The 14,537-nt window shown below is 39.8% G+C and overlaps 1 protein-coding gene across 6 annotated transcripts in view; it reads right to left on the reverse strand.

Annotated features, from left to right (window-relative positions):
- Positions 1–8,512: 8,512 nt before the first annotated feature.
- Positions 8,513–14,537, reverse strand: part of LOC140194958 (probable E3 ubiquitin-protein ligase HERC1) — a 299,092-nt gene continuing 293,067 nt past the window's right edge. For all 6 annotated transcript variants that reach the window (XM_072252425.1, XM_072252428.1, XM_072252427.1 and 3 more), the window contains one exon: positions 8,513–11,319. In XM_072252425.1, coding sequence (XP_072108526.1) covers positions 11,134–11,319 — 186 coding nt within the window. In that variant the 3' untranslated portion in view covers positions 8,513–11,133. The remainder of the gene's footprint in view (positions 11,320–14,537) is intronic.

A 14,537-nucleotide genomic window follows, 5' to 3' on the forward strand; every position in this document is an offset into this window, starting at 1 on the left:
CTCCTAAAAGGATTAAATCAGATTAGTCAGACTAGATCTGCCCTTGACAAATCCATGCTGACAATCCCTGATCATCATTACATTTCCAAGATATCACTAATTCTGTCTCTCAGAATTTTTCCATTTACTTCCTTTGGTCTGTAATTTCCAGGCTCTTTCCTGCGAAAAGGTGGTGGGGCAGGGGGGTGCATTTTGTTTCAAGTCCAAAAAGCAGAAGAGATCGTTTTTGGGCTGCTGTAATACGTAGAATTGCTGCTTACTTCTGAACAGAAACTTGCATAATTACAAGTAAAGTCAAGTCACTTTTTTTACTGTCATTTCGACCATAACTGCTGGTACAGTACACAGTAAAAACGAGACAACATTTTCAGGACCATGGTGCTACATGAAACAATACAAAAACTACACTGGACTACAGACCTACCCAGGACTGCATAAAGTGTACAAAACAGTGCAGGCATTACAATAAATAATAAACAAGACAATAGGCACAGTAGAGGGCAGTAGGTTGGTGTCAGTCCAGGCTCTGGGTATTGAGGAGTCTGATAGTCATGGTCATAGTCATACTTTATTGATCCCGGGGGAAATTGGTTTTCATTACAGTTGCACTATAAATAATAAATAGTAATAGAACCATAAGTAGTTAAATAGTAATATGTAAATTATGCCAGTAAATTATGAGATAAGTCCAGGATGAGCCTATTGGCTCAGGGTGTCTGACCCTCCAAGGGAGGAGTTGTAAAGTTTGATGGCCACAGGCAGGAATGACTTCCTATGACGCTCTGTGTTGCATCTCGGAGGAATGAGTCCCTGGCTGAATGTACTCCTGTGCCCACCCAGTACATTATGTAGTGGATGGGAAACATTGACCAAGCTGGCATGCAACTTAGACAGCATCCTCTTTTCAGACACCACCGTGAGAGAGTCCAGTTCCATCCCCACAACATCACTGGCCTTACGGATGAGTTCGTTGATTCTGTTGGTGTCTGCTACTCTCAGCCTGCTGCCTCAGCACACAACAGCAAACATGATACCACTGGCCATCACAGACTCGTAGAACATCCTCAGCATCGTCCGGCAGATGTTAAAGGACCTCAGTCTCCTCAGGAAATAGAGATGGCTCTGACTCTTCTTGTAGACAGCCTCAGTGTTCTTTGACCAGTCCAGTTTATTGTCAATTCGTATCCCCAGGTATTTGTAATCCTCCACCATGTCCACACTGACCCCCTGGATGGAAACAGGGGTCACCGGTACCTTAGCTCTCCTCAGGTCTACCACCAGCTCCTTAGTCTTTTTCACATTAAGCTGCAGATAATTCTGCTCACACCATGGGACAAAGTTTCCTACCGTAGCCGTGTACTCAGCCTCATCTCCCTTGCTGATGCATCCAACTATGGTAGATGGCTTGGAGGAAGAAACTGTTACAAAGTCTAGTTGTGAGAGCCCAAATACTTCGGTGCCTTTTGCCAGATGGCAGGAGGGAGAAGAGTTTGTATGAGGGGTGTGTGGGGTTCTTCATAATGCTGTTTGCTTTGCGGATGCAGCGTGTCTAATGGTGAGAAGAGAGACCCCGATGATCTTCTCAGCTGACCTCACTGTCCGCTGCAGGGTCCTGCGATCCGAGATGGTGCAATTTCCGAACGAGTCAGTGATGCAGCTGCTCAGGATGCTCTCAATACCACCTCTGTAGAATGTGGTGAGGATGGGGGGTGGGAGATGGACTTTTCTCAGCCTTCGCAGAAAGTAGAGACGCTGCTGGGCTTTCTTTGCTATGGAGCTGGTGTTGAGCGACCAGGTGAGATTCTCCACCAGGTGAACACCAAGAAATTTGGTGCTCCTAATGATTTCTATGGAGGAGTCGTCGATGTTCAGTGGAAAGTGGTCGCTCCGTGTCCTCCTGAAGTCAACAACCATCTCTTTTGTTCACATTCAGAGACCGGTTGTTGGCTCTGCACCAGTCCATTAGCCGCAGCACCTCCTCTTTGTATGCTGACTCATTGTTCTTGCTGATGAGACCCACCACGGTTGTGTCATTGGTGCACTTGATGATGTGGTTCAAGCTGTGTATTGCTGCATGTCTTTTTTGTCCAGGTGGAGGGTAATGGCAATGGCGTTGTCTGCTGAACGGTTGGGATGGTACGCGAACTGCAGGGGGTCCAGTGAGGGGGGCAGCAGGGTCTTGATGTGCCTCATGACGAGCCTCTCGAAACACTTCATGATGATGGATGTGAGTTCGATGGGACAGTAGTCGTTGAGGCAGAACACTGAAGACTCCTTTGGCACGGGGACAACGGTGACAGCCTTGAAGCACGTAGGAACAACGGCACTGTTCAGGGAGATGCTGAAGATGTCAGTGAGAATCTCTGCTAGCTGGTCTGCACATTCCCTAAGCACTCTGCCAGGAATATTGTCTGGTCCAGCAGCCTTCCGTGGGTTGACACACAAAGGCTCTGGCACACAAAGTTATGCTGCAGAAAGCATGGGATTTAAATTTTCTGCATTGTGAAATGGGAAATTCCAACAATAATATTTTTGCAAATCAACTTTGCACATCTGTTACTAATCTATCTAGAAGCCAGCAGTTTTGAGGAAATGATGAATCTCACACTGAAAGGCCAACAAACAGAATGGGGTCAGATAGCCTCATTGCTATAGCTGGCCAATGTGGATCCACTAAAAAAGTGCTTGAAAAATTTGCTAGAATAAATGTTGTTCTACCCCCAGTTCAGAAACCTGCATTCAACAGTACCTTGTCATTTGTTTTTGCAAGCTTCTTGCCGAGTCCGTAACACCTCCATACTGTAAAAATATTATTCACTGTTGTGGCAGGACTATTGGACAGTGATCACATTGTCCCATGCCCTGTTTGGAGACAGCTACCAAGGCAATAATCAGAGGCTGCCTGAGAGGAAGGCTGGCATGAGTGTAAGCTATGGCTTAGGACCAGCATTGGCTGCTCCTTGTTTTGACAGACCACCAAACTGCTATGATTTCTCATTGTCTGCTTAACATCAACATTTATAAGCTGCTGCATCCATGGCAATGGTGGCTCACTAAAGAGTGAGATCACTTTAACCATTTCACTGCTGCAGGAGCACCAGAGAAATCAATCCTCACCCAGGTTCCCAGCATAACAGCAGGGAAGGAGAGGGTTCATGCCAGGTTTCTGACCCAACAATGACAAACTGAATCTCTCTTGTGATATAATGACACTTCTTAGTTTCACTGTCACTAGCAATCCTATTTCTGAGAAAGCAACATGAACACCAAGTAAGATATCAGAGAGTGTGGAATTTGTCTTTTGAGTAGATTTTTAAAAAAATTGTATAATTGAAAGATGTTTGGAGGATTTGGGACTTTTTTTGGTAGCCTAAAATCCACCCTTAGACTACACCCTCTATTCAGCTGGGAATTACATTTCTGATTTGTACATTACAATTCTGGGTTGATGGAGTAAGGCTGTAATTTGAATGTTATTTTTGTTGTACATAATTACTGTTTTTAGAAGGTGGTAATCTTAGGTCATAATCATAACATCTGTTTCAATAAAATATTTCTTAAAAATGAATAGTTAGCCCTACTTTGTTTGTATTTCTTACATAATCTGGAACAGCAATACAATGGAACCAAATCTGTACCCTAAACAATAGACACTGCACAACCAATGTGGCAACACCATATTGAAATGGTTAAGCACAGGTTCTGCTGATGCCCACAGATTATGTAACCCTTAATGCCATACAGCAATGTTAAAGTTAACTTCAATTTTCTAAGCATGCATATGTGAATCAGTGGCAGAGCTATAGCATAGATATACTCTTACTACTCCTAGTGAACTTCAGTTAGCCACATAATGTAGACGTTGAGTGACTGACTTGGCTGCTAGTGTGATTGAAGACTGATTTATAGTTCAGTTGTTGGAGGCCGGGCTTGACCACAAGGCTTCTGTAAATCCATTTGCTGCCCAGCATATTGTTCTGGTCAAAAATGCAACCTGAAAAGGAGGTTGTGTAGAGATCACAAAGAGCAGTACAAGGCAGGAGGAAAATTGTTCTTACCATAAGCTCATATCCACCCAGGGTCTGGATGCAAGAACCACTTCCATCAGTGAATTGTCTGCATTGCATGAGTAAATGTTCACTGAAATAACCTGATGTTCCAGCTATAATTTCAGTCCCAGCAAGAGAGAAAGGCCACTCTGCTAGTGGCTATCAAACTCCCAACCACATCAAATTTGATTTAACACTTTCCTTTTGGAAAGAATGAAGATGCATGCTACATATTTGCAGTTTTCCATTAATCATATATAAACCTAAATACATTTAATTTTCTCCTGTGGTGTTAGGATTCCAGGTTTACTCATAGGGCAAGCTGGCCTTGATTGCACCCATTACTTTGCTGGTGCCAAGATGAACTATACACAGAAAAGATTCCTCTCCCTCCACGTTCATCTGGTGTGAAATCGCACTCTGCCGAATATCCTGGCAATATTCATATTGCCTTTTCCCTTGCAGTAGGTTTTCAGCCACTGTGAAACCTAAGTGCATAATCAACATGCATATGGACAACCAATAACATGTTCTACTATAACCCAAAATAAAAATGATTGCTAATGCTCCCAAATAAAATATGGTGGGATTCTGGAGCACTTTGAAGGGTGGGTTTTAAGATCTATGGTGTTTTTGAGGTATCATCCTTACTACACAAGGTACAATCACTGTTGAACACCTGTCTGGCCACTATGTACGTGACCATTATATCCAACTGCACTACTAATAAATTCTACTCCATATTCAAACCCCCAAGCTCCCCTCCCCCAATGACACTGTACTTCTTACCCTATCTCTATTGCCAACTACTGTGTTTGCTGAAATGCCAAACAAATGAAGGGCCTGTACTGTTCTGTAATCTTGTATATTCCATGTTATAACACCCTCAAAGCCATTTTCAGCATGTGTGACGTTGTTCACTTTCAAGATTGTGTGTCTTACGACCTCACACTGCACCACTGACAGCACTTGATAAAAGGGCTCTAATCTAAATTCTGGTTATCCTCGCTCACCTGTACTGATAATGCCTGCCATTTTTTATATTAGCAATACTGAAGCATTTTTCTGTTTACTCACCTGAGCATACATCTCCACCATTGTTTACAAGATGCTCAGTCACTTACTTTCTGCATTCCATACTGCTACACCTCAACTTTAACACTACCAGCCTCTGTTTAGAATGGTAACCTGCCAGCATCTAGATTAGAACACTTCCAGTCTGTTACCAGCACCAAACACATTTTTGCTCCACTTTCAGCATTCTCATAGGACCATTACCTCCATGACACTCTGCTTCTGATCAATCACCAACTCATTCCCTTTTCACACAGACATGCAACACCTTAGTCTCCCAGCCATACTAGGTTCAAGCATTCCATATGAAATCAGCAACATTTTGCTTTTAATTTGGTATCCAGCATAGCCGCTGACAATGTGGTCTCCTGTACACCAATAAGTGGGGAAATAGATTGGATGCTTATGTGAAGCATGTCTCTCTTTTGACAACAAACCTGATTCCTGATCACCACTGGTTTCATCCGTCCCCATTGCCTGCTATTCCTGACCTCTGTAGCTTCAATTCTTCCATTATCTCCACCGTCCCCAGACCAATTTGTTTGTCCCATTACTATCTGCTATTGCCTTGAATTTAATTGTCCTTTATCTCTCCTGGCGCAACACAAACCTACCTTTTTACTAAATTCTTTCCTTTCCTCCTTCCTTTGCATCTTAAAACTTTTGTTTTCCAAGTTTGAATTGATGTTAAAAACTAACTTTGTTTTTTCTATCTCGACTGAGCTGTTGAATATTTCCAGCATATTTAAATTTATATTTTTTATATATATATATATATATATATATATATATATATATAAAATCATATAACAATCACAGCACAGAAACAGGCCATCTCGGCCCTTCTAGTCCGTGCCAAACGCTTACTCTCACTTAGTCCCACCGACCTGCACTCAGCCCATAACCCTCCATTCCTTTCCTGTCCATTTACCTATCCAATTTTTCTTTAAATGACAATATAAAAAAATAAACATTTGGTGCACTGTCTGCAATGAGCTAAAAGACCTTAAGTTAACTGCATTGTGATCCCATGCCTTGTTTTAGAGGTTATCCAGTTTTATCCCTGTTTTCTCTTGCGATCAATATGAATAGCCCTCCATCTTTCCCCAATCCTTGTCTATTAATTAATTAGGGAAGATGTATAAATAAAACAGAAAATATTGAGAATGTTCAGCTAATCAAGCAACATCTGTGAAAAGAGAAAAAACAATTAATTTCAGGTGATACATACAAACTAGATGCCGAAGTAAGGCATTTAACCCCTCAGTAAGATTATGCCTGAACTGATTGTAACCTCAAATTCATCTTTGCACCTACCCATGATAAGTGCTTACCCCTGTTAATTTATTTAGCTCTTCTTTTAAAATCTCTGCTTCCGCCACCCCAAGGGAACTGTCCCAAGAACTCATTCTCCAGAGTGTAAGTATCACCTCCTTGGCCATAAATGGGAGAGACCCTTTACTCTTACCCTTCCAGAGTTCTAAAACCTTTAGAATCCCTGGTTCTGAATTCTCCCACTAGAAGATACAATAAATATATATATATATACCTTTTTAATTACTTGATGTATGTAAATAATTGGCTTTTGAAAAGAAAACACTAGCAAAAAGCCAGAACCTTCTATATATCAGAGCTTTGTACTCTTTTGCAATCATAAACAGTTGAGGCTCCAACCACAAGCCCTGAGGCACACATAACATTTGCCAGCCAGACCCATTTATGCTTACATTGTGGCACTGATTAACAATCTAATCTTCTATCCACACCAAAATGTTGCCTCCTGTAACATGAATTTTTGAAACTCACAATAACCCTTAGTGTGGCATTTTATCAAATGCATTTTACTTTACTTCTTCACAGAACTGCAATTTGATTTTTTAAAAAATCCATAACCTAAAATACCAGTTCACTTCAGCTACTTCTGTTTCCATGCCCTCATGACTGCTCCGACTCAAGTTTAAAATATTAGTCCACAGAGCAGCAGAGCAATACACCACAGAAACAGGCCCTCCAGCACGTAGTGCGCCAATCTGACCATCGAGCAGCTACCTGTACTCATCCTATTTAACAGTATTTGAACCATAGCCAATTAATTAATTGATTACCATACAGCGCAGACTAGGCCCTTTCAGCCCTTCGAGACGCACCACCCAGCAAACCCAGTTTTAACCTCAGCCTAATCACGGGACAATTTACAACAACCAATTAACCTACCAGCCTGTACATCTGGTATAGGACTGTGGTGTGGGAGGAAACTGCAGCTCACACGCATTCACTCCTTACAGTGGCGGGAATTGAACCCGGGTCGCTGGTGTGTAAAGTGTTGTGCTAACCACTATGTTACCATGTCACTGGCGTTGGCATTCAAGTGCTTGACTAGATGCTACTTCTGTATCATGACAGTACCTGCTTTCGCCTTCCGTTCACAGTGTTAGCCAGATTCCAAACACCCTTTGAATGAAAAAGTTTCTTCTTCATATTTATTTATTGAGATACAGCACGGAATAGGCCCTTCTGGCCCTTCGAGCCGTGCTGCCCAGCAGTCCCTGATTTGATCCTAGCCTAATCACAGGACAATTTACAACAACCAATTAAACTACCAACCAGTAGTCTTTGGACTGTGGAAGGAAACCGGAGCACCTGGAGGAAAACCACACAGTCACAGGGAAAATTATACAAAGTCCTTTCAGGCAGTGGTGGGAATTCCATCTAAATCTTTTACCCCTTTATTCTAAACTGATACCTTCTACTTCCAGAGGCCTCCACTAGTTTCCAAGATTTTGTTGTTCCTTCCACTGAAAGTTATGTAGCAGCAGTGAAATTAATTCTGATACTATTTAGCTCTCGGAGTCTGACAAGCTCCTTCCAAATTTTTCAGTTATGGAACACGTGAAGAGGGCTTATGTTAATTCATTAACCCAGGGAATTGTGCAATGTCAGTAACATTTTAGGTTCATCCAAGTCAGTAGCAGGAAATTCCTGAGAAATTACACAAACTTGTTTCTTGTCATTCTATACACAGTTTATCCTTATTCACATCTTATAAACTATTAAGCATTGTAATATTTCCATTAATTTGATCCCAGAAATCAATACTGAAGATTAGAAGCACACATATCCAATACTACCAATGTTTCAATACCTGTAAATGGGTGAGGGTTTATAACAGCTCATAAAACTGAATTTAGATCATTAAAGTCAGTGAACCAAGAATAGCAGACTACAGACAATTCTAATTCTTTCAACTTTTCCAGCAGTAGATTGAAAGAATTAGAAAAAAGCAAATCAAAAACACGCAAACACTAATCCCTCCTACCTACACCATGTCCATATCCCTCCATCTTCCTGACATCCATGTGCCTATCCAAACATCTCTTAAAAGCCTCTAATGTATTTTCCTCTACCACCATACCACGTTAAAGGCATTCACAACTCTCTGAGTAAAACAGAAATCTACTACAGACTAATCTACAATTCAGGTCAGTATTTTACCACCTAAAGACACCCTTATGAAGTGTTTACCTATTATTGCAAATTCACTTTGTAATATTTGCTACTATATGAAATTTTCCATGGAACAAGTTTGATAACATTATTGCAGAATCATCATGGGATCATATATACTGTAATTCCTGAGCAAGCTCTGAAAATGCTATTTTTCAGTTTTCAGCAGATCTATTACTCATTCAACAAGTAACATTCTATTCACATTTTGCAGTCGATGGCTGAAAAGTTGATTTTATTATGCAGTGAAGAGCTTAACCATATTAAGATAGTAGTATTTTCTTGAACCTGAACACTGTATTATCTTTTAATTGATCACTGGCTGATTTGAAGGGAATAAAATACTGTTAAAATTTTATTTTTATGTTTTCTAAATTAATTTGATAATAAACCGATTAAATTTTCATTGATTTGCTGATTTTTTTTTGAAAAGTCTTTAAAGCTGATCAGTATAGAATGATTATTAATCAGCTTGGTAGGGCAATGGATGTTGTCTACATGGATTTAGTAAGGCGCTTAACATAGTCCCTCATTTGGGGGGGGGGGGCTAATCCAGAAGATTAAGATGCATAGGGTCCATGGTAAATTGACTGGATTCAGAACTGGCTTGTGCACAGAGTATTGGCTGAAGGGACTTAGTCAAGCTGGAGGTCTGTAGTGACTTGTGTTCAGCAGGGATCTCTGCTGGGATTTCTGCTCTTTGTGATATATATAAGTGACCTGGATGAAAATGTAGATGGGTGGATTAGTAAACTTGTGGATGACACAAGATTGGTGGAGCTGTGGAGGGTGTAGAAGATTATACAGCATGATATAGATCAGTTGCAGATATGGACAGAGAAATGGTTTGATTAACCCAGATAAATGTGAGGTATTGCACTTTGGTAGGGTAAATGCAAAGAGACAGTACTCTGTTAAGGGCAAGGTCCCTAAGAGTGCTGCTGAGCAGAGAGATTTTGGGATCCAAGTTCATAGCTCCTTGAAAGTGGCTACACAGGTTGATGAAGTGGTTAAGAAGGGTAATGGAATGTTTGCTTTTATTAGTCGAGACATTTGAGTTCAAAAGTCAAGAAGTTATGTTGCAACTTTATAAAATTCTGTTTCGGTCACATCTGGAGTACAGCATACAGTTCTGGTCACCCCACTGTAGGAAGGATGTTGAGGCTTTGGAGAGGGTGTCTGGATTAGAGGGCATGTGCTATCAGGAGAGGCTGGATAAATTTGGGTTATTTTCACTGGATTGCCGAAGGCTGAGGGGAGATCTGACAGAGGTTTATAAGATTATGAGAGGCGTAGATAGAGTGAACAGAGAGCATCTGTCTCCCAGAGGGAATGCATTGAAGGTGAGAGGGGGTAGGTTCAAAGGGAATGTGAGGGGTAAGATTTTTACTCAAGAGAGTGGATGCCTGGTATACGCTGCCTGGTATGGTGGTAGAGGCAAATACATTCGAGGTTTTAGAGACATTTGGATAGGCACATAGATGTAAGGAAGTTGGAGGGATAGGGACATGGTGTGGGTAGGAGGGATTAGTGTTTGGGTGTTTTTGATTTGCTTTTTAGCTGGTTTGGTACTACACTGTGGACCGAATGGCATGGTCTGTGCTGAACTGTTCTACATTCTATACTTTCTATATTTGTTTAATGCATCAAATGATATCCTTTGATGTTCTGGAGCTATATAAAAATTTTAAAATCCTTGACAAGCAGAAGCATTTTTGATCGCCAGGAATTCCAGAGTTCTTTTTATAAAAGCACTTCCTACTGCTTCCATCAAGAGTCCTTACCAATTAATTTTCCTGCATAAGCATCCCAAATCTTTTAAAATCAAAAATGCACACTTTATTACAATCTGAAGAGAATGCTCCTTTGGTGAAAGTTAAATAATTCTTTCAACCTTGCTGAACTGAGTGGCTTTATAAAATGCTTGCAATATAACTTGATTAAATTTTTACACCAGGAGACAAGATTTTAAATATTTAGTTGTCACCTCCTCAGTCACCACTAGCTATGAACATCCAATGGCCACAGAAGAAGATGCTATGAATGTTTTAGCATGGCCCAGATCCTTTATTGTTCAGTGTGATATGGAAAATTATTTTAGTACAAAAGAATTGGATTCACCTCATTAAGCTTCCATAATCAGGTTACTGTTTGGCAATTATCCACCCTGATCCTGTACACAAGATGCTTAAGGTAGGCAAAGTGCTGGACATATTCAGTGTACCATGTGCATTATGCATTCTACAAAAACATGATTCTACAATTTTACAGGATGTAAGCAATTCCTGATTTTCAGTAGTGCACAAAATCAAATTAATTAGTTTTCTTTAAAAACACCAGCACATTTTTATGTAAAATTTGTAAGGTAGCAAATGCTCATCCCATAAAGTAGAAAATGTCAGTTAAAAAAAATTATGTGTTAAGTTGCTTGTATTTTTTCATGAAATTGCCTGAGATTCTATTAATTGAAAAGTTGATTTGCAGGTGGTATTGAAGAAAGCAGCACTCAATATTCAGTGTCTGAACCTTCTCCAGTGTCAGCATTCCTTGACAGCATGTAGTTGTCCATGTCAATTGATCTGCAGTTCTGAATGGCATACCGCAAACGTTCTGCCATCACCTGCTGGCTTGAGTAAGGTGGTAGTCGAAGCTGGAAGAAGCAGGTCTGAGCAGTGGGAAGACCATCGACAGGCTGCACAATGAAATAAAAAAGTAATAATGTTGAAGTACAGTAAAAAGATTAATTGTAAATATTTTGGTACTTTTTTTTTGCTGGCGGTTTGATATTTATCTTTAGAAGCTTTATGTATGACGCATGGCTCTGGGGTTGAACACCAAATGGGATTTTTCTTTTTTCCCCACTTTCCTTGCCTAGTAGGGTTTTTTTTTCATCACAAAATTTTTAAAAACTTTATATAATGTTTTTTTTTCTTGAAACATTATAAGTGTTGTTTACTTCGATGTACTCGTGTTTATTTAACCAATTTTCCCCGGGATCAATAAAGTATGACTATGACTATGACTATGACATTTTGGAAAAAAATAATAAAAAGATTTGAAAAGAAAGAAAGAAAAGATAATTGTTTTTAAACTTGAAGGTTAATCACCTGATGGAAAAGATACTTGGTTACATCTGAAACTACCCATTCTGATGCATCAATGTCATACGTATGCTTGGGTACAAACACTTGACCAGAAACAAGTACCAGAATTCAGAAATCCAGAAACAAAGCATGTTTGCTTACTCACTGCCTGCAAGAAACACAATTTTTATGCCTGAAAACCCAACGTCAAAAAATTGACATGGTATTCTGTTTGTAATTCCTGTTCTTCATGTTAATAATATAAAAAAATGTCATGAATGGTGCAATGATCCTTTGGAAAGTTGTCCAGAAAATTAGTTCATATTTCTTTGTTTTGCACTGTTCTAAGGAGGAACCATTATTGAGCATGTCTGAAAGTGTTTTCACAGTAAAGTTGTCTTTGCAACAGCACCATTGAAAGGTTTTGGAGGGCGGGGATGCACCTTGAGCAGTTTTGCCCTATACTGTACTCTTTTAGTTCGCTAAAATATCTACTCTTCTGGGACACAACACAATCTCCTGAAAGCACACAACCCTCTCCTTCTCGGGTCCTGATCTTCCTGTACCTACCCCAAAATCCAAAATGTCCCAATCCCCCTATATCAGCCTTATCATTACAGAATTTACATTTCTTACATTACAGACTTTTGCAATGGCAGGCTTTTGACCAACAATGTAGTGAAAGTGCTATCCATTGTCCCTTCTGAATGTTTCCTATGGCTCAGATCAATTTCCAAGCCCACATATTTTCAAAATAAGGAGTAACATGAATTTAGGGAGCTCACATTTGTTTGAAATACATTCAGAGCTAATTGAAGCATTATATTTAAACTGGGCAGCCTTACCTTGCATCTCAAAGTAGGTCAGTTCTGTCAAAAGTGGCAAAAGTTACATATGCCTTAAACTTTTATTTAGCCAGCACAGCTGCAGTAATATGCATATCTCCCAATCAACAGCAAACTGTTGTATACAATAAATCATAGATGCGTAGCTTGCAAACTGCTAAAATTAATTTTCCTTTGAAGAAAGGCACTTTGCCATACCAGCTATTAAAATGCTTGGATTCCCACAACTGTTTAATACTGTTTGAGTTTTGTGCATTAGTATTATGGGATCTAGTATTAGTAAGGTGTTCGATTCTACACGTGCGCATTCACACTTGAATGACTAGTGTTTACTTGTGGAGTAGGATCACAGCTGATCACGGAACAGAACATTATCACTAGTCCAACCACTGCACTGGTGCAAGGCAAGCAGATTGACCCAGCTGAAGCGTAGAATCCTAGAGTATTGCAGAAAACAAACTGGCTCTTTGGCCCATCAGCATGGTTGATAACACCACTGTGGAATCATAGAATTGAGATGGACAAAAGTTTGAATGAGGCCCAACGCTCGCAAAGTCCAGTAAAACTCCAATTATCCAGCATGTTTGGGACTTTGGTCATAAGAGATTTTCAAGATTAGATGTTATCACAGTTAATATTCAACACATTTCTGATTTTTTTTAAGGCGTAACACAGTGTGATAGTATAATTTTTCTAGTAAATCCAGCAAGTTGAAAGGGAGCATAGACAAATGAAGAGAGTGCAGGAAGCAAGACCCTCCAGGAGTCTGGAAGAATCATGCAAACTGGGAAAGCCTGTTTGCAAGACAGTGCGTGTACTGAAGGGAGCATGGAAAACAGGGAACCCATTGTGCTTGAGGGAGTTTAGGAATTAGGATCTGGTGAACCAACAGGATTTCTGAACAATTGGAGTGTGGATTATTGGAGTTTTAGTGTAAATACAGAATCCAATTTTCTGGCTTATTCAAATATTCTGCTACTTTGAGAGAGGCCAATGGCTCTCCATACAACCCGGAAAGATGTTAAATTGACAACACATATATGAAGAATAAAGCACATAATCATCAGGAAGAAATCAAGTAACGCTGGGTTAAGGAAGTTAGAAATATCCAATTGGCTGAGGTATTACTAATTGTGCCAGAACTGCCGCAAGAAAGATTACCGTGGACCTAGTTCATCACAGGAGAACTCTTGATAATTACAATTAATACGTTCATCTGACCTAAATGAAGTGTCTACATTTTCCTTCACTCAACATATGTGGACAACAATTCATAACATTTTCCAACTCTGTAGCCAACTACAAATGTTAAAGTTTAACATTTTTCTTATACAAACAAATCTCCCCGTATCTTTGCACGCAAGAGTTTTCCACTACCTAATGTGATGCTGCTTTTACATCTTATCTATAGGGGGCTGACTGTTAAGAGTAGTTTTTTTTAAAATCTGAAGTACTGTACACCATCACCAAACATATTCTTATGATGAGTTCTTGAAAAATCATTTTTCTAGGCTCTGCATGGACCACAAGTGTAACAGCAAACCACGCTTTTGTTACAATATACAAGGACGATGAAGTAATGAATTGCATAATGGCCATATGTTAGAGATAGATGATTAATGAACTGAAGCCCCTTTAACAGCATTAATAGCATTCCTTTAAGAACCCAATTTGCTTACAACAAATATCAAGTACATTCTATTTTTGACAACTACAGGAGTATCACTTTATGAATGCAATTTAATAACATCAAATGCTATAAGCACCTATATTAGCCCACATTCCTCACCAAAAGTTGCACTTGGAATGGTGTTGCACAAGCTCCAAAAATTAAGGAATTAGATATGCTCTGAAAGCAATATTCAATAACAATTACAGCTGTTTTTAATTGTGTGCTTATTTCAGCATGGCCAACTCACAGATCATAATTTAGAGATGCTTGGATTCAATACTTCTCTGTGAAATCCCTGATCTTTGGAACC

The sequence above is a fragment of the Mobula birostris genome, chromosome 3 (assembly GCF_030028105.1).
Source record: "Mobula birostris isolate sMobBir1 chromosome 3, sMobBir1.hap1, whole genome shotgun sequence".
Lineage (NCBI taxonomy): Eukaryota > Metazoa > Chordata > Chondrichthyes > Myliobatiformes > Myliobatidae > Mobula > Mobula birostris.